This window comes from Peromyscus eremicus, chromosome 9 (assembly GCF_949786415.1).
Source record: "Peromyscus eremicus chromosome 9, PerEre_H2_v1, whole genome shotgun sequence".
In the NCBI taxonomy this organism is placed as follows: domain Eukaryota; kingdom Metazoa; phylum Chordata; class Mammalia; order Rodentia; family Cricetidae; genus Peromyscus; species Peromyscus eremicus.
This window is the reverse complement of record NC_081425.1, coordinates 55,750,161-55,774,267: the sequence shown is the minus strand read 5'-3', so window position 1 is coordinate 55,774,267 and position 24,107 is coordinate 55,750,161. Positions and strand designations below refer to the sequence as shown.

The 24,107-nt window shown below is 50.1% G+C and overlaps 2 protein-coding genes across 3 annotated transcripts in view; one reads left to right on the top strand and one right to left on the bottom strand.

Annotated features, from left to right (window-relative positions):
* The first annotated feature begins 7,334 nt into the window (after positions 1 to 7,334).
* On the top strand, positions 7,335 to 16,523 carry Chrna2 (cholinergic receptor nicotinic alpha 2 subunit). 2 transcript variants are annotated; one of them, XM_059273435.1, is made up of 6 exons: positions 7,335 to 7,407; positions 8,419 to 8,570; positions 8,983 to 9,027; positions 11,677 to 11,786; positions 14,220 to 15,243; positions 16,398 to 16,523. In XM_059273435.1, the coding sequence occupies exons 1-6, from the start codon at positions 7,335 to 7,337 to the stop codon at positions 16,521 to 16,523; spliced, it is 1,530 nt and encodes a 509-aa protein (XP_059129418.1). The 2 variants fall into 2 exon arrangements, with proteins under 2 accessions (XP_059129418.1, XP_059129419.1); XM_059273436.1 differs by lacking the exon at positions 7,335 to 7,407 and having other exon boundaries at positions 8,439 to 8,525.
* Positions 16,524 to 18,672: 2,149 nt separating this feature from the next.
* Ptk2b (protein tyrosine kinase 2 beta) overlaps positions 18,673 to 24,107 on the bottom strand; it is a 126,804-nt gene continuing 121,369 nt past the window's right edge. The window contains exons 27-31 of the mRNA XM_059273438.1: positions 23,928 to 23,952; positions 22,493 to 22,539; positions 21,753 to 21,890; positions 21,441 to 21,521; positions 18,673 to 19,686 (exon numbers count right to left, since the gene is read on the bottom strand). Of these exons, the coding sequence (XP_059129421.1) occupies positions 19,471 to 19,686; positions 21,441 to 21,521; positions 21,753 to 21,890; positions 22,493 to 22,539; positions 23,928 to 23,952 (507 nt within the window). The 3' untranslated portion in view covers positions 18,673 to 19,470. The remainder of the gene's footprint in view (positions 19,687 to 21,440; positions 21,522 to 21,752; positions 21,891 to 22,492; positions 22,540 to 23,927; positions 23,953 to 24,107) is intronic.

Sequence of the window (24,107 nt, the reverse complement as noted above, 5' to 3'; positions counted from 1 at the left end):
ACCCCAAAGGAAACATTCACCCCCGAGCCCTTTACGCACGAACAGTTCTTGTTTGTGTGTTGGTCTGCATGGACATCGTTTACCCGGACTTAATACATAATGACATCACTCCACTGTCATCCTTATCCCAGAACTGCTAATCCAGCGATGCTAGGACTCACAGTTCAGAGCCTCTCACTTTAAATTATCTTTGTAACTAGTGCTGGAAGCTTACTCTAATTACTGCCGATTACCTGGAACAATTTCTCCTTTTGGTTTCCGGTGACAAATTAATGAAATGATCACAGTGGGCTGATTACAAAAGGTGGGAATCTGAGGCAAGTCAAACACGTCCTCTGGAGCCAATTGCATCTCATTTACACGGTGCTCCAGACAGCCCTTAACAGACATCTCTCCCTGGATCTCTAAACAGCCCAACTTCAGCATGCCTGCACCCCTGGTCTCATTAATAGGAGGAAGCAGATCTTTATTCTGTGTGGTACATGCAGACCGTAATCTTGGAATTTGCAGCCTTTGGTATCATTTGAAAGGAAGAGTCAGTGACCTGCATACAGAGGAATATTCTAGAACTTTGGATCCAGGTGATCCCAGCTTGGTAATGAACACCTCTTCTCTCACAGACCCTAATCTTAATGGTGGCTTGGCAATGATGGTCATAGTGTTGGTGTTTCCAGAACACAGCCAAGTATTGACTGAGCTCTTGCATAGTCACCCATGTGGTTGATGCCATCACCATATAATTTGGAAGCAGAGAGCTCGAGCTTGCTCCCTGTCTTATCTTATTTTTTAAGCTCTGTGAACTAGGGTAAATCTGTCAATTTCCCCAAGTCACAGCAGCCTTTTAATTATACACAGGAGACATTAGGACTTTTCCTCCAGACCTTTCCCAGGGGTGATGTGAATCCTCATGAGTGCAAGGGTACCAAAGTGCTTTGTGACCCTGAGGGATATCAATGTAAACTGTACTCAGGAAGACTTTCTAGGAGCTAGCACAAAGGGAGACTCTGGAATGGTCCTTCCCAGCACTTACCCAGCCTATTTCCCAGCATAAGAACAAAACAGTGTGTCTTTATGCCCATGGGATGCTGAATATAAGGAACTGAGGTTTTTAATTTTTATCGTTTATTATTTTATGTGCACAACTGTTTCTTGGGCACGTATGTCTATTCACCATGTGCATGCCTGGTGCCTGTGGAAGCCAGAAGCAGGTATCAGATCCCTGGAACTAGGTTCACAGGCCATTGTGAGCTGCCTAATGGGCATGGGTGCTGGAGACTGAACCCAGGCCTCAGCCACTGAGCCATCTCTTCGGGCCCAGGAACTGAGTTCTGTAACTCCTCTTTGTAATTCCTGGCTGATTATGACAATGGGAGTGAAACCTAAGTCACTCACACATGCAGGTACATTTGAAGGCCTGGTGACCTTGAAGTCCCCCAGGGTAGAGGATGAGAGAAAGCGAGGAAGAGAGACAAAGGACTAGCCACATACTCCAGGTCTCTCAGCTTAACCCAGCTAAAGTCTTTCTCAGGTGTTTGCACAGAATCAGACTTAAGGAAGGACTTCCCTTAAATAGCTGTTTAAGTCTTGAAGAGAAGCCTGAGGAACTAGGGGCATCCCTAGATGTCTTCAGAACCCACAAGGGGGGCAAATGAATACATCAGGCAGCACACCAGGGTGTGCGTGCCAGGTAAGTTATCTGGAATTATTCTTTCTTGTGGTTCCGCTCTGTTTTCCAAGTAACTTTGCTCTCTGTGGTGATATTCTGTTTGTGCTCTAACAAATAAAGCTTGCCTGGAGATCAGAGGGTGGAGCTACCACTAGTTAACCATAGAGGCCAGGCAGTGGTGGCTTACACCTTTAATCCTAGCACTTGGGAAGAAGAAGCAGCAGGAAGATCAGGAGTTCAAGGCCACCCTGGGCTACACAAGCTGGAACCAGTCTAAAAGAGAAACAGAGCCAAGTGGTGGAGGCACACACCTTTAATCCCAGCCCTAGGGAGGTGGAGACAGGAAGTGGTGATATGGCTGGGCCGAGGGAGGAATACAGGAGCTCAGCCCCTTTTCCGGCTGAGGGGTTGGCGAGGTAAGAAGTAGCTGTGGCTTGTGCCTTTACTTCTTTGATCTTTCAGCACTTATCCCTATATCTGGCTCCAGCTTTTTATTATTAAGATCAATTAGAATTGGTGCCACAGTTCTCTGTCCCTGTTACTCAGTGTACGCATTGTTGGCCTTGGCAAAGTGTGAGGTAGGGGGAAGAAATGAATAAAGAAGAGGTAGTCAGGGAACTGTGGAGATGCCTTGATGGACAAAGAGCTTGCCACACAAGTGTGCAGGCTGGAGTTCAGAACCCAGGTGAAAGCCAGGCCGGTGTGGAGGCTGGTTACAATCCCAGCACTTCAGAGGCAGAGATGTGATGACATCCCCGACGGCGAGCTGGATAGCCAGACTGACTGGAATTGGCAAGCTTCAGGTTCAGTGAGAGCCTCTGCCTCAAAAAATAAAGTAGAGATTGACTGAGGAAGACACCCAATGTCAACTTGGGGCCTCTGTATGTCTATACACACGTGCGCGCGCGCGCGCGCGCACACACACACACACACACACACAAACACACACACACACAAGCAAACCCATACAATAGAACGCACACATGCACAAGTTACACATTAATTAAGTAACCAAGTTGTAACGGCAGCTATTCCCCTGGTCACATTTCCTAGCCCCACTGGCAAACCTTGGTCTTCCCCATCCGCTCTCCTGGCCTCCATTCTCCTCAGGCACACTTTACAGGAGGCACAGAGTGAGCTGAGAACTTGGTCTTCATTTCCAGACGCAGGTTGGCAACAGGGCTTCTGAGTCCTCATCCCAAGGAGGGAGTGCACAGCAGGATTCCGCTCTTCTTTGAGCCCCTGCCACCTCTGCCCCAGTTTGGGTGGCATGCGAGAGTTCAGATGTCGTAAACCTGGTGAGATTACAGGTGGACCCAGACGGACTGTTACTGCTGTGATAAAACACAGGTAACACGGTGAACCATGCCCTCAGCCCATCGACAGCAAGTACAGCAGCATGGTGTCCTGCCGTCACCCCTGTCTCCAGAACCATTGACACTCTGCTCCTCACCCCCTCCACACTCTACTCTGTCTCTGGGAATCTGATGACTCCAGGTGTGTCCTCCTGGAAGTGGAGTTCTACAGTGTCTGTCTCTTTGCATCCATCTTATTTCAGTTAGCATACTGTACTCAAGGTCCACCCCTGTCACAGCCAAGGTCAGGACCTTCCTTTTTTTTTAAGGCTATATGGTCTTCCACTGTCTGCACAGACAATGTTTTCTTTATTACGTCTCTTGGGGACGTGGGTTATTCCTTCCCATCACACACTTCACTCTGATCGCTTATATCCATTCAGATGACAGACTGGAATCTAAGGTCTATGTGAATTTTGAGTGAAGCCTCGAGGCAGGAGGATGACGTACGACACACGATGGGTTTTGTTCCGTACTAAAAAAGATGTTTCGATATTATGCTTAAGGTAGAGAATTTGGAAAATGTAGAAAAGTGTCAATTAGTTATCAACGCCTCTAACCCTGGCACCCGGAAGACAATGGGCGACGCCAGGCACACAGGAGAGAGAAAGATGAAGAGATAAAAGAGCATGCTGGTCCTGATCACTCTCCCTGAGGGTGAAGGAGCCAGGCTTGGGGAAGCAGGCCCAGCACTCCAGAGGTGGCTGAGGATGGTGCCATGTGTGAGGGTGCTTCCCCATCAGGGGTGCTGTTCTGGAAGTGTTTGCCAGAGCTGACACCTTTGGGAAATCGCTAGTCTTTTCTACCTGCTCCCTGGGACATTTGGGGAGGACTTAGGACAAAGCCAGGCACTTTTACAGGAACAAGATAGAGCCGGGAATGGTGTGGTCATGCTGTGTGCAGTATAGCACTGGAATAAACATAGCCAGTGACTGGGGCAGTGTCCTCCCAAGGGAACAGGGGATAAACGAAAATGTCAAAATGTTTCAAGTATTTTTTTCCAAGATCATAATGTGATCACATCATTTCTGCTTTCTCTTTCCTCACTCCAAACTGTCCCATGAACCTCCGCCCCTTGCTCTTTTTCAAATTCATGGCCTCTTTTTAAAAAAACTTGTTGACATATATACATTCCTACATACATTAATGAAACCTACTTAGTCTGTATAATCCTGCTCATATGTATAAGGGCTGGCCATTTGGCATCAGATAACTAATCAGTGTACTCTTCCCTGGGGAAGACTATTTCTCCAGCTCTCAACATTCCTTACTTGTCTGTAGTTCTTTGGGTAGGGCTGAGGCTTGAGGGGCCTTTCCCCACCCATGTTAGCATGTCTTTTGTTGCTGTCCTTGTTCAGCTCATGTTTAGGCAGCCATGTTGGTGAGACTTCGTGGGTGTAGCTTCTGACATTTCTAGGAGACACGATCTCACCGCAAACCCCTGTTCTTATGGCTCTTACAATCTTCCCACCGGGTTTCACAATGATCTGGAGCGTTAGGTGCAGGAGATAGTCACAAATGTATCAGCTGGGACCAGATGGTCTCTCTATGTCTCAAAGAGAAGTTTCCTTGATGAGGTGTGAGGATCGTGCTTGTGGGCTAGACCCTGGAGGAAGACTGCAGAATCTGACTGGGTGAAGAGGTTGGATGTGGTGGGGTAGGGGCCTGTGGATCAGGGGCCAAAAATCTCAATTTTCAATGAGTTTCTGAATTGAAACCTTTTGCTAAAATCGATGCAGGAAGAGCTTACTCCCAAGATACACCCTAGAGTATAGTAGTAAGTATTTCCCCCAAACTGCAGCATATTGATGCTCACCTACTGTTGCTGGAGAATTTCTCTCCAGCTCCCGCCACCAAGTCCCGCCAGTCTCAGAGCCCACTTATAAAATAAACACACAGACTCTTACATTATTTAAACTGCTTGGCCATTAGCTCAGGCCTGTCATTGTCTAGCTCTTACTCTTATATTTAGCCCATTTCTATTAATCTTTACTTTGCCACATGGCTCATGGCTTACTGGTACCTTACATCTTCCTTGTCCTGATGGCGGCTCGCCGTGTCTCCCTCACTCAGCCTTCCACTTCCCAGAATTCTTTTCCTTGTCCCGCCTATACTTCCTGCCTAGCCAATGGCCAATCAGTGATTTATTTACTGACCAATCAGCAACACACTTGACATACAGACCATCCCACAGCAACCTACTCACTCTTTCCCTACTTGGCACAGGCACTTTGTACTTACTGCCACTGGGTCACAGGGCATTAACCCTCCAGCAGCACCCCAAATGCCTGGCCCTCCTCTTCAGTGTTGGGAGTTCACATATGGACACCTATGACCCCACTGGACTGTGTACCTGTTCTGGGAGGTTACGGCTTGTCCTACAGATAAGCTGAACTGCCAGTGGTGTTAGGGACATGACCAGGACTCAAAAGAATGTTTGCAGACTCTGGATGGGGTCAGGAGCACAATGCAGGGTGACCACGGTGTGGAGGACAGACGGCAGCTTGCTGGTGATGCTAGCCTCTCTGCCGCTTGTTCGAGACGGGGACAGGACAGACCAGAGCATGAGGGCCAGAGAACAGTAGCTTCCCAGCTCCATTGGTAACGATTCGGATTCCTATTCCTGCATGGATGTGGCTGCTTCTATGTTTAAAGCACTCTCTTACTCATGTTTTCTGAAGCCATGGTTAAGAACACACAATATAAAATTAACTATTAGGGGCATTCAGGGCTTTAAGAATGTTATACACCTATCACCATTCCAAAACATTCCAGAATGTCCCAGTACATTCTCATCACTGTCAAAAGGAAACCCCGTGTCTGTGCTAACAGCCAGTATTCTATCTCTAGGCCACATACATGCAGCACCCCACTTGGACATTTGCATATATAAACTGTGTGTGTGATGGTGCACATGTGTGTGGGTGCACATGTATGCACATACTTTAGAGACCAAAGGACAGCCTCAGATGTTCTTCAGGCATTATCGCTTTGTATTTTTGTATTTTTATTTATTTATTTATTTATTTATTTATTTATTTATTTATTTATTTAGATAAGGTCTCTCATTGGGACCAGGGCTTGCTGGGTGACCTGCAAGTCCCGGTGGTCACCTGTCTCTACCTCTCCTGTGCTGGGATTACAAGTACATGCCCTTACATCCAGTGTTTTAAGACAGGTCTGGGGCTCGAACTCAGGTCCTTGTGCTTGCAAGGCAAGCATTTTACCAACTTAGCCATCTCCTCAACCCCTGAATATGTAAACTCTTAAAGGCAGTACTTAGTAACCATTGTAGTCATGTGATTGAGCCCTACGCTATGTAAAATAACTTAGTAGATTAGGATGCTGCTTCTTTCCAGCTCTCCCGTGTGAGACATTTTTAACCACCATGAGTATCTGTCTTTCTCAACCCCAGGACCTTCCTGCGTCAGCTCCATGTCCACCATCCCATAGTCTACAGAGGATGGTCACATCTTACTAACCAAGAACATTTTTAAATAACAGCCTTGTGAAATATAATTCATCATTTGTAAAGCACAAGATGTGGTCAATTTTATTATATTCTCAGAATTATGCAACAACCACCTCTATGTCATCCCAGAACCATCTCCAAGTCCGTACCCCGCCCCGAAAGACAGCCCATTGATCATGGGCAGTCACCCCCACTCCCTTCTACTCACTCATCTGCATTAGGTTTCCAGATTCACCTGACCTGGAGTGCACCCACCAGCAGACTCCTGCACTGTGTGGCTGGCTTCTTCCCCACAGCAAGTTTTTGAAGTTCATCCCGCTAATCACAAATGTCGTGTTAGCTTGATTCCTCCCGATACCTGCACTATCCCATTGTTTATATATGCCACCCTTTGCTCAATTGTCCATCACTGGCGGGCATTGGTTGCCTGCATCTTTGGGTCATTGTCACTAGTAGCCACATTCTTCTGCTGACCACCATTTTCCAGTATGGTTATCCCCACTTCATAGATGAAGAGTTGAGGCCGCTATGGAAGGAATGGAGTACCTTCCTCTGTGAAGATCAGTTGTGTCCTAGCTTGTCAGCAATTGACTCTGGAAAAGAAGAGAAAGCTGCTCCCCCATGAAGCAAAGCAGCTAAGGTCCAGCACTCCAGGCAGGTCCATGGACAGCCATTCCCTCAGCTTCCAAACCTTCATGGAGTATGAAAGACAAAGACACTACACGTCACATCTCTTGACTCTAAGAGTCCTTCCTTTGGCTTATTCAGTTGCAGGGGAGAGACAGAGTCTAGCAGAAGCCAGCTCCTAAGGGTCCAAGGGAGACCAGGGCCCTCCAAAGCCATGACCCCCTCCCATCCTGCTCTCCAGTCCTGGATACGTCTCTGTTTCTGGTGTCTCCTTCCAATGTCAGCAGGTGAGTAGGGGCCACCACTATTACTAGGACTTCACCTTACTCCTGTATGCTCACAGATCACATGGTAGACTTTCCTGAAGACCAGCTCACTTCAGGGCTACAGGGGGCATTCAAGGTCATTGGCTGGGTGTCCAGTACCACAGGGTGAAGACAAGGGGCTGTCTTCTCTAGCACTAGCAGCTTTGTTACCTTGAATGCCCCAAAGCTTTTTAATACTCTTGTCTACAAAATGCAAAGAGCATCATGGACCACTCAAGGTTACTATGGGGATGAAGGAAGCTTGCACCCAGCACACAGGCTGGGACAGGTATGTGGGGGCTGTGGTCATTGCCCTGCTTTCTGCCCCAGTGGATGCTGGGCCTTTTTTTTTTCCTAAGGTAGTTCATTGTCTGCTCAGGCAGCAGAGCCCCAGAATGGGGAAGCTATTATGCAAAATCACAGTGGAAAAGACATGATAAATTCCAGCAGACAGTTTTGCAGAGCTTTTTGCTCAGCTGATGAGACCTGGTCAGAGATGGTGATTTAAGAACTCAGGGTGGTACCCTACATGGGAGAAGATGCTCTCATGGGCATCAAGAGCTTGTTAGAAGAGTGGATGGAAAGGAAAAATCTCACCATCAGCCGGCTCCTGGCAGTGGGTGAAGCCCCTCTCAGCCACCCCCATACTCCTATCTCCCTTGGGGCTCTTTGGTTCTGGCTGAGACTTGTTTCTAGGTCTGAGCTTTCTTGCTCACCTATGGCAGCCCTCGCTCCCTGACTCTTTAATTGACATCAAGAAGGCACTGCAAGTGTATGCTGCTTGTATGGTGTCCTTGGGGCTGTGTTAAGTGCTGGTGTGCACTAATCTACAGACTCGCCAATGGGCTTTGAGATGTACTTCCTGTTTGTATCCCCACACTGAGGCTACAGGATGGTGAGTGTCTCTGCTTTGACGGGAGATGGAAGGAAAACCACAGGCTCATCTCCTTGGCCTCATGCAGACTCCTTTTCTCTTTTATTCTTATCCCACAGTGTTGGCCCAGCGAGGCTCGCACACTCAGGCTGAGGACCGCCTGTTCAAACACCTGTTTGGAGGCTACAATCGCTGGGCACGGCCAGTGCCCAACACTTCAGATGTGGTCATCGTGCGCTTTGGACTATCCATTGCCCAGCTTATAGATGTGGTGGGTCTTCCCTTTCACCCTGTGCTCCCTTGATCAGCCCTCCAGCCCACCTGATTTTTCTCATGGTCCTCCCTGGATTCAGCTCAGCCCTTCTCCCACTAGCCCTCAAAGCCCACCCTGGCTACAGATTACAGCTACCTCGTTGGGTTGCCATGGTGCCTTCCTTCCCAAGCCTTGGAGCCCCTAAGAGCACGGGTTGTCAAAAGGTAGTTTTCTAAAACACATGTCCCAAGTCCCCCTTCATGTCCTGGGTGACCCTGACGAATCTGAGTGCTAGTGACTGAGTCAGGAGAGGTGTCTGGGCTTGGGTGTCCTGTGAGTGGGTCCCAAAAGTGCCTCCTAGGCACTCTGTTTTCTGGGCTGGTGTGTCAGTCACCCCAACTGCTGCTACTCTCTGTCTCTGCTACCCCAGGATGAGAAGAATCAAATGATGACCACCAATGTCTGGTTAAAGCAGGTAAGCCTTCCCTTGCAGCATCGGACAGACATGGCCCCAGTCCCCAGCCCCTTCTAGGACCTCACTATCGAGGGACCACAGAGCAGCAAGATGCTGAATGCACGGGTCATGATCAGTAGTCACTTAAGGTGTGAGGTAAGGCGGGCTGCTCTCCGCGGGGCCTGAGTTTGTGTGACCATGCTCTTACTCCACTGTTGCCCATAGCACCAAAGACCCACTGCTTGAAGAAAGCATTTCATAGCCCCAGGACCTGCAGGACAGCTCACAGGACAGCTTACTGAATCATTGCCCCCTACCTCACAGAGCAAGGGGGCACCCAGATGTGCCCAGCTCCAAGACCCATCTCCTTCTATGTGTGGCTCGGAGCCTGTGCTGCCTGACAAAGGAGTCCAGAGCTCACAGGCATAAAGCAACGACCCATTTACCATGGCACATGCATTTGTGACCTGGTGCTCAGAGGGCTGTCTCTGCTTTGAATGGTGACCAAGGTACTTGGTGGCACCTGGCCAATTGTGGTTAGTCTGTTGCTGTCTAAAATGGTTTCCCTTACATGCCCGGCCCGTAGAGGGGTGTTTGGAAAGCTCTGAAAGATTCTGAAAGTCTGGGCTCCTAGCTCCTTCCATGTACCCCTCAGGTTCCTTCCCTAGTGTCTGACAGGAGAATTAATGGATTCTGAGTTGGTGGTTCAAGCCTCCCGTAGTGAAGGTCCCAAGAGAGAAAATAGAAGCTAATAGTCATGTATGGACCTAAAGTGGTCCAGTCTCAATCCTATGGAATTCTACAGGCCCAGTCAGTAAATGAGCTGGAGACAGGAGGAGACAAAGATACCATCTCTCCATGGAAAGAGAACTGAAGAGTGTGTGGGGCTCTGGGGTGGGCTGCGGTTGGGCAGGCTCAGGGACTAAGGCCTGAGCAGAGTGGGAATCTTACCTTACCCCTCCTGTCTGCCCAGCTAAACCCAAGGAGTTCAAGTGGAGATGACAGAAGACCATGGGATGGGAAGCTAGCCTTTGCAATCAGCTTATTACTCTGGCCCCATTGGGTACCTGGCTGGTCCTGTCTCAGAGGCTAGCATGCAGAAAACCGCAAGGACCAAAATGATGGCATCTCTGAGTTATTCAAATAGATTTCTTGCTCACTGTGGCTGGCTTGGGATAGCTGGGTCCTGGATGGTGTCTGGCTGTGTGATAGCTACTTCTAAGTTAGACGCTTGGGTCAGAGGTTGCTCTGAGACAATTGCTTCTGACACTGTTCACCCCTGAGGCATTGGAGGTTCTGAGCCGCATCTCTACAGATGAACCAATGGGAACTGGAGTAAGGAAGAAGTGTAGCAGGAAGCTTAAATAGTCTTATTAATAAAATCAAACCCAGAGCCAGGTATTGGGGTGAATGCTGGAAAATCAGAGAAGCATTTGGCTGGTTAAGCTTTTAGGCTTTGAGCATCACAGTTCAGCTGAGATTCATTCTGGATGAGGACTCAGAAGCTTCCAATCTGAGGAAACAGAATCAGCTGAGGAATTGGCAAGGTGAGGTAGCTGTGGCTTGTTCTGCTTCTCTGATCTTCCAGCATTCACCCCAATAACTGGCCTCAGGTTTGATGTTATTAATAAGACCATTTAACAATTCGTGCTACAAAGAAGCCTTGAAAGGCTTACAGTCATGTCATGGAAGGGGGCAGATCTAGAACCTGAGTCACCACAATGGTCCTGCTCACCTGTGTAGGAGTAGAAGAAAGAGCACTGTGATGGAGCCAGGCCCTCCACAGCTGCCTGGGATGAACCTGAGATGCTGGAGAGTTATTAACCCTCTGGGAGCCTCACTTTCCCCATCTGTAAAATGGGCGACTCATCTATCATATGCCTATGACATTCAGATGTCCCCATTTGATGTCAGTGTCCCTAGATGTTTTCTGAACCTGAAATCCTGAAAGATGGCCTAGACAGAGAGTCAGAACTCTGTTTTGGGCACTGAAGGGTATAGCTTAGTTTGGTACAGTGCCTGCCTGGGAAACCCTGGGTTCAATTCCCCGGTACCACATAAGTTGGGTGTGATAGCTCATGCATGCAATCCCAGTGCTTGGGAGGTGGAGGCTGAGGAGCTGAAGTTCAAGGCCATTTTACTGTCATAGCAAGTTGGAGGCAACGCAGCTACATAAAACCCCATTAAACAAAACAAACAACAACAAAACAAACCAAATCTGGTTTTAAAGCCCACTTGGACCTGCTATGGTGGAAGCATAGTTGGGACCTTGAGCATTCTCTTCCTGCCAGGACTCCTGGATAGGGGGTCTCCGGAGCATAGTTTGAAGGTCACAGCTCCTGGCTTCACTCTCCAGCTCTGGCAGGCCCTACATTGAAGTTGAGTGACGCACAACACATTCGAGTGTCAGAACAAGGGCCAGAGGCAGGGCTAGAGTGGTGTGTGCTGGTGCTGGCATCCTGGGATTTGGGTTACTAACAACGTCAGAGCCAAACAGGCTGGTTATTGGAGATGGTACCCATGTCAGAGCCTTTTTCTCGCATCACGGCCCCTTCTAATTCTGTGGGGCCAGGGGAGGGACTTGGGGACCTCTGAGTCCCACAGCTCATCTCAGAGCATCTTGAGGTTCCCAATGCAGCAGTGCCCTGATATGACCACTCTCCTGAGCAGGAGTGGAAGGACTACAAACTGTGCTGGGACCCAGCTGAGTTTGGCAACATCACCTCCCTCCGGGTCCCTTCAGAGATGATCTGGATCCCAGACATTGTCCTCTACAACAAGTAAGAAGCCATTTGTTAATTCAAATATATCCCAGGAGTGGGGAGATGGCTCAGGGAGTAAGAGCCCTTGCTGTGGAAGCAAGATCTGAGTTTGAATCCTCAGCAGCCACTTGAAAGCTGGGAATGTGTGTGGGTAGTGGTGGTGGTGGTGTGTGTGTCAGAGAGAGAGAGAGAGAGAGAGAGAGAGAGAGAGAGAGAGAGAGAGAGAGACAGACAGACAGAGACAGAGACAGAGAGACAGAGAGACAGAGAGACAGAGAGAGACGACAGAGAGAGACAGAGACAGAGAGAGAGACTTTAGCACTGGGGGCAGGGGAAACAAGTGGATCCTAGAAGCTCACTGGCCAGTCAGTTTAGCCAAAATGGAAAGCCTAAGATCCTTGAGATCCTGTCTCAAGAAATAAAATGGGCTGGGCAGTGGTGACACATGCCTTTAATTCCAGCACTCAGGAGGCAGAGGCAGGCAGATCTCTGAGTTTAAGGCCAGCCTGGTCTACAGAGTGAGTTCCAAGATAGCACCAGGGTTATACAGAGAAACCCTGTCTCAAAAAACAAAAACAAAAACACAAACAAAAAACAAAACAAAACAAAAAAGGATGGAACATGATCAAGAAAAGAAGGAAAGACACTTGACGTCAACCTCAGGCCCATCCACACTCAAATATGCACCAGCACCCTCCACTTGTGTGCATACTGCATACACACACACACACACATACACACACACATATGTGCACCAGCACCCACACATGTACATATATCACATACACCCCCCCCACATACACACACACCCCCCCCCCCAACACACACAATTTCTCATGAAAGAAACTAAAACTTTGTTTTTTGCTTGGGTAAGGCTTCACTGAGAAACCCAGAGGTTAATGCTTAAATGATGGCGTTGTTTCCTGCTGATCACTTTGTAAAGCAGGTCTCTGAGGGCTACTTTCTTGAGATACAAATAGGCATGGAAGGTTCTTGGTGGGTGGGTGGGGCCACATAATTTTGGATAGTATAATCAACCCCCGACAGTCTAACCCTCAAGCCGCTGTTGTTTGCCTCTGCGTGGGGCGTCACACCACCCCAGTCCCCACACCCCATCTCTGTGCCCTGAGCTGGCACCTAGGATCCTTCCAGTTTCTGCTTCTGTGCGATGGAGATAAGGAGCAAAGTCCCAGAGGCAGACACATCTGAGTTTTAAGATTGCCAGTAAGGGGTTGGTCACTGATCCCTGATTGCAACATAAAGTCCTTCTGACAGAACGAAGGTTAGTCCAAACTGCTGCAGGCATTTAAAGCGTGTGCCCCACATACACTCCTCCGGGTTAATAGGCAAAAGGTCGACGCAATCACATGGTCTCTTGCCCCAAATGGGAGCCTGTTGCCATCTAGTGGTAAATGGCCAAATGATCATGACTGGTTTAATGTAGGAATTAGGGATGGAGTTTAAAGACTAGACTGTATTCCCACCCAGGGGGACTCAGACTCCAGTCCTGCCTGCCAATCTCTTCCTGCAAGCCCCTCTGCTTTATACCCTTGTCTCACGTCCCAGTTAAATCCTACTGCCATTGACAAGTCAAGGTCTAGTTAAACGAGAGCCTTCACAGCAGCCTTGTTCAGCCCAGACAGAAGTCAGTCCCTCCAGGTCTCAGGAGTATTCCAAATGCCCTATGGTATGAGGATGTCATGTGAATCCATCTCATTTCCATGTAGTTCCCCAAGGGCAGGGATCACATCTTAAACCACGCAGGTGCAGGCCCTCGTAGATGAAACTGGCCCCCAATACTGTGCTGAATGCACAGGCTGCAAGGAGTTTCCCCACCAGCCAAAACATTAGGTCTCTGGAAAAAAAACAAAAGATCTGGGTGCAAAAGCCAGGATCCTCCCCTTCTGGAGCTGACTTCCTACTCGCTAGCGAGGGAGAACACAGGTGTGGGGGAGCACACCTGTAATCCCAGAATGCAGGATACGGAGGCAGGAAGATCACAAGTTCAAATCCAGCCAGCAAATTGTGGACCAGCCTGTGCTACTTAGTGAAACCACGCCCCCCCCCACCCCCACGCAAAAAAAAAAAAAAAAAGCAAAAAAAACTTCAACATGCTAAATGGATAAAAATAGGGGATCAGACTACAAATGTCCCATGATTCAAAATATGTAAAATTGAAGTACAGTCTTTATGACAGCCAGATACGTAAGCATAATGCCAAAACAGCAATAATGGTTATTGTTTAGTTCTTTAAAATTTTTACTTCTGCAATTGAAACAATGGTATTTGAAAAGACAACTCAGGATACGTTTGTCTGCAGCAGAGATTCACACACTTCGTGAATAGCCCTACTTAGCTAATCAGTGGCTGACTTTGTTTACCCAGTTGCCCTGCTGCCGGTTTCCTGGAGGAAGCAGGTATGCAGGACCCCAGCTTATCTCCTCTCCCTAGTGCAGACGGGGAGTTTGCTGTGACCCACATGACCAAGGCCCACGTCTTCTTCACGGGAACTGTGCACTGGGTGCCCCCGGCCATCTACAAGAGCTCCTGCAGCATCGACGTGACCTTCTTCCCCTTCGACCAGCAGAACTGTAAGATGAAGTTTGGCTCCTGGACCTATGACAAGGCCAAGATCAACCTGGAGCAGATGGAGCAGATGGTGGACCTGAAGGACTACTGGGAAAGCGGCGAGTGGGCTATCATCAACGCCACCGGGACCTATAACAGCAAGAAGTATGACTGCTGTGTGGAGATCTACCCGGACGTCACCTACTACTTTGTTATCCGCCGGCTGCCGCTCTTCTACACCATCAACCTCATCATCCCGTGCCTGCTCATCTCCTGCCTCACGGTGCTGGTCTTCTACCTGCCCTCCGAGTGCGGAGAGAAGATCACGCTCTGCATCTCGGTGCTGCTCTCGCTCACCGTCTTCCTGCTCCTCATCACAGAGATCATCCCGTCCACCTCGCTGGTCATCCCACTCATCGGCGAGTACCTGCTCTTCACCATGATCTTCGTCACCCTCTCCATCGTCATCACGGTCTTCGTGCTCAATGTACACCACCGCTCCCCCAGCACCCACAACATGCCCACGTGGGTGAGGGTGGCCCTGCTAGGCCGGGTGCCCCGCTGGCTGATGATGAACCGCCCCCTGCCGCCTGTGGAGCTCCATGGCTCTCCGGGTCTGAAGCTAAGTCCTACTTATCACTGGCTGGAGACCAACACAGATGCTGAAGAAAGGGAGGAGACAGAGGAAGAGGAGGAGGATGAAGATATATGTATGTGTGGAGGCCTTCCAGACCCCTCCGTGGGTGTCCTCTATGGTCATGGCAGCCTGCATCTGAGGGCCCTGGGGCCTGAGGCCAAGGCTCCATCACAGGATAGCGAGCTTATGCTGTCACCTCAGATACAGAAAGCACTAGAAGATGTACACTACATTGCTGACCACCTGAGGTCTGAGGATGCTGACTCTTCGGTGAGTTGGGCTGAGGGAGGGGTCCCTCCGTGGGTGATTCTGCCAGCTTAGTAGGGAACACTGCCACCCCAGGGTGTCAGCTTGGATAACCCTTCCCTTCCTGTAAGGACCAGTGTCTCTCAGTCATGTCTGCGGAGTCTGGACCCTATCACAAGAGAGGCACACTAGCTGGAGGTTATTTGGTCACTTCCTGGCCGATGGCAGAATACCATAGGGCTCGTCACCCTCTGCTCCACCTAATGGGAGAGAGCGATTAGAGGCTTCGGAGCTCAGATGCTGGTCTCCCTTTGCATGGCTCTTGCTGGCCAGCCTTTCTCGGGGGGGGGGGGGGGGAGGTGGAGGCAGGCAAGGGAGTGAGAGAATGTTGTCTACAGAGACAGAAGCCAAGTACAAGTGGCCTCAGTGCGTCACTGGCCTCCACACTCCCCTGTGGCAGAAGAACTCCTCCATCTGGACTCTGAGCATTGTGTGACCTTTCCCTATTCACTCCTAAGCCCCGCAGACTCTGAACAGCATTGGACTGAGGGTGGGCTGAATGAGGGTGGGCTCTCCTTTCCAATGCTGCTCATAGTACTTAGTGTTCAGAACCTGCTTTATCCCCTTACCAACCAAGGGAGGGATGAAAGGCCTGAGGTCACTGTGGGGTGACCTGATTGAGTAGATGAGAACATTATCACTCACTTGTAAATGTCTAAGAATTTAGATCCCCTGCTATGAGTGGAAGAGCCGCAGAGACCCAGCTCTTCCACGCTGACCTACCCTGGGCCATAAACTGCCTCTTTCTGCCCCCTGCAGGTGGGTGGGGAGGTAGCACAGCATTTGGCAGCTACATAGCTGCTGTGGGTTACATTTAAATTCTTCTGATTTGGAGGGCCCATACCCTCTTGGTGGCCCTAGCACCTCCTCGTATCCCTCTGGTCTCCTACACCTGGGAGCACATGGACGTAGTGAAAGATAGAATGGGACTCCCAGGGATGTGTCAGCCCTGAGCTAAGCCTGTTTTCTCCCTACACCCATCTCTATGCCTGGGATAACCTCAGCTTCCCAAGCCTTCAGTATGGCTGGTGACTGCTGCCTCCATGGGGCTGGACATGAGAAGGACACTTCTTCCCAAAGCCTGACTTTTGTTACCATAAGCCTGATTCTAATTTCAGGTGAAGGAAGACTGGAAGTATGTGGCCATGGTGGTAGATCGGATATTCCTCTGGCTGTTCATTATCGTCTGCTTCCTGGGGACCATTGGGCTCTTCCTTCCTCCATTCTTGGCTGGAATGATCTGATTTTATGTCCTCTATGTTGGCTCCAAGGTGGCCTTGACAACCATCTTCTGGTCTTCTCTAACTGGAGCCATCTCTAGAATGTTCTTTTGGGTCAATACCATCTGTCTGCTGTGTTCCTATGAGGCTCCCAAACTAGTCTGGACTTCAAATCCTCTTTGGAACAGCTCACAGTGACATTGTTGTGCCAAGTGCTGAGACCACTCAACACGATCCCTGTTTTAGGGATGCTGAGGAACTAGAAAGGGTGAAGGCATTTCCTCTGCAGAAGGTGACGATATGGCAGTGACTTGAGGGAGAACAAGATATTCCTGAAAGAGCGATAGGAACTGTATATGAACCAAAACATTGAACAAAGGGGATGGAGGGGTCAGACCAGGGCAAAGAGAAATAGAACAGCGCCCCAAAGATGGGGACATGGGGACAAAGGGAGCACCTGGTGTGGGGGAGCTCTCAACAGCACTTTGGATTCAGTGTCAGAGAGGACAACTTGGGATGAGGAGCCTGGGATGGCAGGTTGGGGTATCTTTAATCCGGACGGAGGACGAAGTTCAGAGTCTTCTCGGAACCTGTCTCTGTGTGTTTTGTGAGACAATATCAGTGGCACAAAGCTATTTCCAGAAGGAGTGAGGCACAAAAGTTCTCAACCTGAAGGTCTCGACCCCTTTTACTTATCAGATATTCTGCATATCAGATGTTTATATTATGATTCCTAACAATAACAAAATTACAGTTATGAAGTAGCAATGAAACAATTTTATGGTGGTGGAGGGGTCACCACAACATAAGGAACTATATTAAAGGGTTGCAGCATTAGGAAGGTTGAGAACCACGCGTCTCGATGTCCTGGTGGATGCCTGGGGCAGAGGGATGGCATGGAGTTGGGTGGAGACAGCTGCTTGGGCCATTGTTCATCTGAAAGCTCCTTTGAGCCCCCAGGCTGCCCTCAGCAGCATGTCTCACTGTTCTGTGCTGCAAAGAGGTCCAGTAATTGTTGCCAGGGGTCAGGGCCACTTTCAAATCATCAGTGGACACACAAAGAAGGCAATCTGCATGGTTGGTACCCCTCTTGTCACTCACAGGCCCCGGTCCCGATTCCCTGCTCTGTCAGCACGCTTTGCAAAGGACCTGAGAACTTCGCTTCAAGCTCTTTAGATTATGTCCTTCAGGGCAGGGTCTCGGCTTTTGCATTCTCTCCAGCCCAGCCCCACGCTGGGGGACAGAACTCAGCACCTGGACCGTTCGTTCACTCTGAGTAGTGGAAAGAAATGAACAGGGTTGCTCTGGGCTCCAGAACTGCTGCGTAACATCACATCTTCAGGGAGCTTTCTTCCCCACCTTTCCCACAGTCCCATCAGGTGGCTAACCTGCTCTGAGCTGTTTTGTGCAGCATGTTCTTGCATTTGTAGTATTACAAGACCCTCCGCTGCATAGGAGCCCAGGGGATCAGGCCTCTCAGAACATCGTTCAGTCCCTGAGGAGCCAGACTTCGGAAACTAATAGCAATAGCAATCCAGATTGCTAACAGATATAGAGGCCAAGGCAGGAAGCAGAGCAGGGCAAGCTCCTGATTTCTCTGTCTTAGGGTGCTCTCTTTCTGAAGCCCACACACGGCTCCTTGACAGACCTAGGGGAAGCCTGCTTCCCAAAGGCCTTACCTGGACACCCTGCTATCAGTTCCCATGAGTCCACACTCAGTCAGCAATTCAGGTCTTGGTTCCTCCTTCCTCCAGTGAACGCAGTCTGCAGCCTCCCCTCCCTTCCAAGTCCTCAGACGTGCTCTGATGGGGAGATGCTCATTGCATGCTTGCCCACATCCCATCCTCTTTGCATGTGAGCGAAATGGTGAAATAAAGCTGAGATGGCTGCTCTCAAAAGTGTCATGCCTTCCTGCCAGTCACCTCAGCTGTCACTGGCATCATCCGGTCCCCTCCAGAGTCAGGGTGGTTTGGGGACACTCAGGGGAGGAATGTCCCACAGAGGGAACTACACCATGTCTTCCTGGAAAAGCTCCTTTGGGATGAGGTAGCATTACTGCCTACATGGGGCCAAGGGCAGGAGGCCACCCCACCCTCCTCATGGGCTGGGGGGGGGGGGCTCCAGGTCAGCTTCCTCCCACAGAGAGCGGATCAAATAAACGATACAGTCAAGCTAACCACAAAGCAAATGGTAACGATTTTAATTCAACCACAGGTCAAAAAGAAGGGCGGGAAATGAATGTTCTCCACAAACACGTGAGGGAGGAAAGGAGCAGATGTGAAAAGGGAGAAGAGAAAAAGAGGAGTAAGAAAAGAGGGGAGAAGAGAAGAGGGAGAAGAGAAATGCAGGAAGGGCGCCAAGTCCCGTTCTGACCTCCGACTCTCTACTTCTTCCCCGTGGCGCTGGGTTTGATAAAAACACAGAGCCCTGTGGACAGAGTGGTTTGTTCCTGGACTACGGCCCACGGCTGTCCATCCAGGCCAAACTCACATTAAATAAATTCCAATGTACACTGTACAAGAGAGCCAGGCCCAGCCCTCATCTCACCGGCCTCTCTACAAGTAAAGCCCCTCTCTGTCCCCTCTGTATCAGGGGTCTCCTGAGGGGTAAAGAGGAAGAGGAACACTGGCCCTCAAATGTCCATGCAGAAAGCTATCCTGGCTGGTTGGGGTACAACTGTGACCCCAATGATACTCCAGCACACAGGCTGGGGTAGGAGGGAGTGGCTGGCGGTGGTACCCCTATGAACTACGTCACCCCACCCTGTGTCTGTGCCCAGAGTCCTCTCTGTCCAGAAGCAGCCAGAGCAGCACAGTCTGGGGTGGGGTGGGGAGGGGGGAGTCGTGCAAAGTGGTGAGGGGAAGACTCTCCTCAGCCTTCCCTAGAAGACCAATAACCAAAGGCAAGGCAGGAAAGGTACGCCATGACAGGTTGGGGCAGAAGATGCAGGCAGGCAGCCCCTTCCCTGAGATCACTCTGCAGGTGGGCGGGCCAGATTGGCCAGAACCTTGGCTTGGTCCACAGCATCCAGCAGGTTCTTGGCGTCCACGGCCAGGGTGTGGGAAGCTGTGAGCATCTGCCGCTTGCAGTCCTCACTCAGGGATGTTACGGCGTTCTGCTGAGCCAACCTCATCTTGTTGATGAGCTCTGCCAGGTCTTTGTTGAGAAGTTTCTGGGTCCCTTCAATCTGGTGGGCAAGCACACAGGAGAGGCTGAATGAGTGATGGGTTGGCTAAGACATCTGGGGGCCGATTACTCCAAGCATGGGCTGAATCCTGAATCCACCCCTCTGCACAGGCTGGAGTTGGTCTACAAAGATCTGGGATACAATTGGCACCCCAGACCCTAGCCAACCAGGTGCCAGCCATGCCAGACTGAACCGGATAGCTCCCTCCTTCACAGCGGCAATCCCTGCACGCTGGTCAGAGGTCAAACACAGTCACCTACTTTGATGGATAATCTTGATTGTCAAACGGATGGCATTTAAAGTGACAATGGGAACACAGCCCTGGGCGCATCTGTTTCTGGGAGTTTCTAGACAGGATTAACTGAGGTGGGGAGACCCACCCTAATGAGGTGGTGCCATTCCATGGGCTGAGGTCTCGGAATGAATAAACAGGAGACAGTGAGCATCACCAGCATTTACCATTTTTTGTCTTCCCGACAGTAGATGCAATGTGAACAGTCACCTCACACTGCTTCACCATGCCTTCCCCACCATGATGAGCCAGAGAACCCTTTCCTTCCTTCAGGCATTTTCCTGGAGTATTTTGCCTTAGCCATGAGAACATTAACCAAACACCTACACTTTAACTGTCTGTTACAAAGTAAAGAGACCAGATCCCATATTTATTTACTTAACCACTGCATCACTAGTGCTTAGCATGATGAATACATGGCACGAAAGCTATCTCCCTAACAAAATGAATGAATTGGTCATGCCAAACCCTCCCAATAGACCTGCACTGGGAAATTCACCCAGTGAGTTGTCCAGGTTCTCAGGAGCCATCTCAGCCCTCTGGTGGCACCTGCCCAGCTGGGACTCCTTACTAGGCCACTGTTGTCACTCAGAGGCTAGCCAGGCCTGCCCTTGCTCTGTTAAGCCTTGGGAAACCATGAGCAGGAGAGGGCACATGATGGGCTATGCCACACAGACGACCACTGGCATCAACGCACTGTATTTTTCTGGACAAGGAATCGATCCGTTTCCCATGGCTACAAGAACAATAGCAGCACGAACTTTCCATATTCATTACTGAACAGTCCTGGTGGTCAGAATTCTGAAAGGAATGTCTCATGGGAGGCTGAGGTCAGCAACAGAGCTACGTTCCTTTGAGAGAGTCCAGGGGAGAGTCCCTTGCTTTTTCCAGCTCCGAGGCTACACCTCCCTTAGCTGTGGCCCCTTTCAGCAGGGGCATTCCTCTGACTTCAGCTGCGGTCCTCACAGTCCCTGACTGTGACTGACACCCTCCCCCGGGATACTCCATCATATCCTCTCCTTCTGGGGACCCTTACTTTTAACAGCTCAATAAAGTTCCTTTTGCCATGTAAGACACTCTGCGTGTGGGTCACCACTTTTGGGACATCACTCTGCCTGCCACAGGCATCATTCCATCAGAGAAGCAGGGACTCACTCTCGACTTTAGCAGGAGTTCGCGATCTATGGCATATCTACCTTAACCTAAGTGCACAGCTTCACTAGGTAAGGGAGGGTGGGAGAGGAGGGAGGAAGGTGCGCTCCTCCTTGCATACATCCATTGAGACTATTTGAGACCTGGACTGGGATTTTTCACTAAGTCCCAGAGCAGGCTCAGCCCTCTGGTGCTAACTGCTCTGATGCTCTGTGGAGATATCTGTTGGGAGAAATAAGGCTGCCCCGGCGGCCCCAGTGAGCCTCTGGTAGGAATTACAGGTGGGGACAGGAAGCGTGGTGACACTCACCTCTGTTCTAGAAGATGATGGTAAGGAGGGTAAGAGATCGTCCACACTGCCGATGAGCTTCCGCAGGTTCAGGCCCACATTCTAAGAGAGCAAGAGCAGGGCGGCTGTCTCACTTGCTTTCTGAGAAAGCTCCTCCTCCTGGGGCTGCACTCTGGGATGGCGTCTGCCCTCTGAGACTGCCGAGGTTGCACTCCCTAGAGTCCCCTTGTTCCTCTGGGGTCTGTGGGACTGGCCATTAGTGGGGCACAGTAGCTTTCCTTCCAGGGCTGGGCAGCCCCTACCTCCCTGACCTACTCCCACCTTGTCAGTTACCTTTACCACCACGACATAGTCCTCAGGGGGCAGCTGGCTGAGTCTGTTCTTGAGCTCCAGCACGGCTTCCACCAGCGTCATGACATTGTGGTACACGGCGTCATCGGTCCTGTCCAGGTTGGCTGTGGGCTGAATGGACTGAAAGGGAGGAGTGGTTGGCCTGTGGCTCATGGGGAACCAGAAGGGCCCCTCTATCCCTACCATTCATTCCTGGGAATGCATAGACATCAACCAGTGAAAAGACCTCTTCTTTGCAACAACAGTCCCCCTTTCTGCCTCTGGGGTCATCTTCCTCCAACTAGGGGACCCAAACAGAATGCTGGTGTGTTAACAAAACATGCAGTCACACCAACTCAGTCTAAACATCATCTGGTCCACACTGTCTTAACATTTCTCAGGTGATCTTTGTGGGAAGCTGACATTGAGAATACACATTCTGCAATCAAGAAAACCAGGGAGAGAAGGATGCTAGAATCTGGGGTAGGGCTCAGGGACAGAGGAGGCCCTGATACTCCTGATACTAGTCTGAACCAATGAGACCTTTTCCTGGTCAGGGAAGAGACCAGGAGCTTAAAAAAAAAAAACCTGGTTCCTTTCCCATTTTGTCATGAATTAGCTATGAGGCCTCAGGCAAGGTACATCTGCTCTCTGATACTCATCTCTACAACAATGACCCTGGACTGGATTATCTCTGATCATTTCCGGTCTATGGGTTTGGGTAGTTGTAACCCAATACATACCTGTGCACCGAGCCGTGGTGGCTTCTGTGGAGGCCCCGTGAACTCCGCTGCAACAGGAAGGACAGGGAGTAGGTGAAGGTCTCAGTACCTGGTCTTTCTCCTTCTACTTTCTTGTAATCAAGCCAACTCCCCTTCTCTACCATCAGGAGATTCCAAGAGTGTAAAACCCAAATTCCGGGAAGACGACCAAGGAAATAGCATCCTGGTCTTCCTGACTTCCCAGCAGCCAGGGACAGGATCTGGATCTGTCCACGGCATAGAAAGGAAAAGTCAAGGCAGGGATGCAGGAGTGCAGCGAGCGTAGGAGACTCCAAGCCTTGGTGTGCTTCCTCTAAGATGGGCAAGTTCCCGAGGAACAGCAATGCTGGCTCTCAGCATCCGTGGAAGAGAACTCCACAGTCTGCAGGTGGCGGTCTGTGCAGCCCACCCTGGTGCAGTGGCAGCTCGGGCGGGGGAGGGGGGGTAGATTTTAAGACATGCATGATGGTTTGTCATACTACTGACTCTACTCTGATGAGCAACGGCACACCCAGCCTGGGGGAGCCGGTGTGACAGTGGGCAAAGATGCAAGCCAGTAAGCTTGCTTCTCACGTAACCATCACACAGGAGCTCATTCACCCAGGGCAGTTGTCTACATCCCCAGGCTTAATTTTCATCTGGAGAACGAGATCATCGGCTCAGAAAAGACCTTGGAACCCAGAACGTCTGGTCTCAAACCTGAGCTGAGTTAGTTAGTAAGTAGTTGTGTGCGGTATTAAACAAGTTGCTTCACTGCCCTGGGTCCCCGATTCGTCTGTGAAATGGAGATAGATTGCACCAACCCCATAGTGTTGATATAATGCAAAGTGAGTTAACATTTGTGAGTGACTAAGGGCTGTGCCTGGTCGTGCTAAGTTCTTTGTGACTATTGCTATCATCATCATCATCATCATCATCACCATCATCATCATCATCATCGACGTCGTCATCAGCAGCAGCAGCTCCACTCTTTGACCCCCTCCACACCTTCAGTAGAAACTTCTGGAGAGATCTTTGTGACTTTGAATCTTCAATCCCTCTGGCCTGGAGAAGACCAGTAGGGACTGGGAAGGTAGGTCTAAACCTAACAAAGGGCCTCCCATAGGGCGAGTGAAAAACAGGAAAAAAGGAGAGTGTTCCAGACTCATTTAAGAAAGACAAAAGGAAAGGGGGCCCAAAGAAGTCGCCAACTCCACAAGAGCAGAAAGGGCCAGGGTAGATGGAGAGTCAGGGGCCGGGTAGAGGCTCCTGCCAAAATCCAAGTGACTCCACACACTCAGGTTAAAACAAGGCAAATGGTAGCTTTTCCTTATTAAAAATCAAAGACAACCCTCTGCTCCTTGCAGGACAGTGAGCAAGGACAGGACTACACCCCCAACACACCCCAGGTGGAAACTGCCCCCGAGGAAGCACTCACTGTAGCCGGCCTCCTTCTCGGGGGTCTGTAAGGAAAGGAAGAGAGAGGAGTCACTACTGTGCATTCAGGGAAAGTCCTATTTCCTCATTGCCCATCCCTTTCCAGTGTAGACATTACAGCCACGAGTGAGGGGACCTGACAGCTCCTGACCCCAAGTGGCCTTTCTAGAGGCCCAAGATA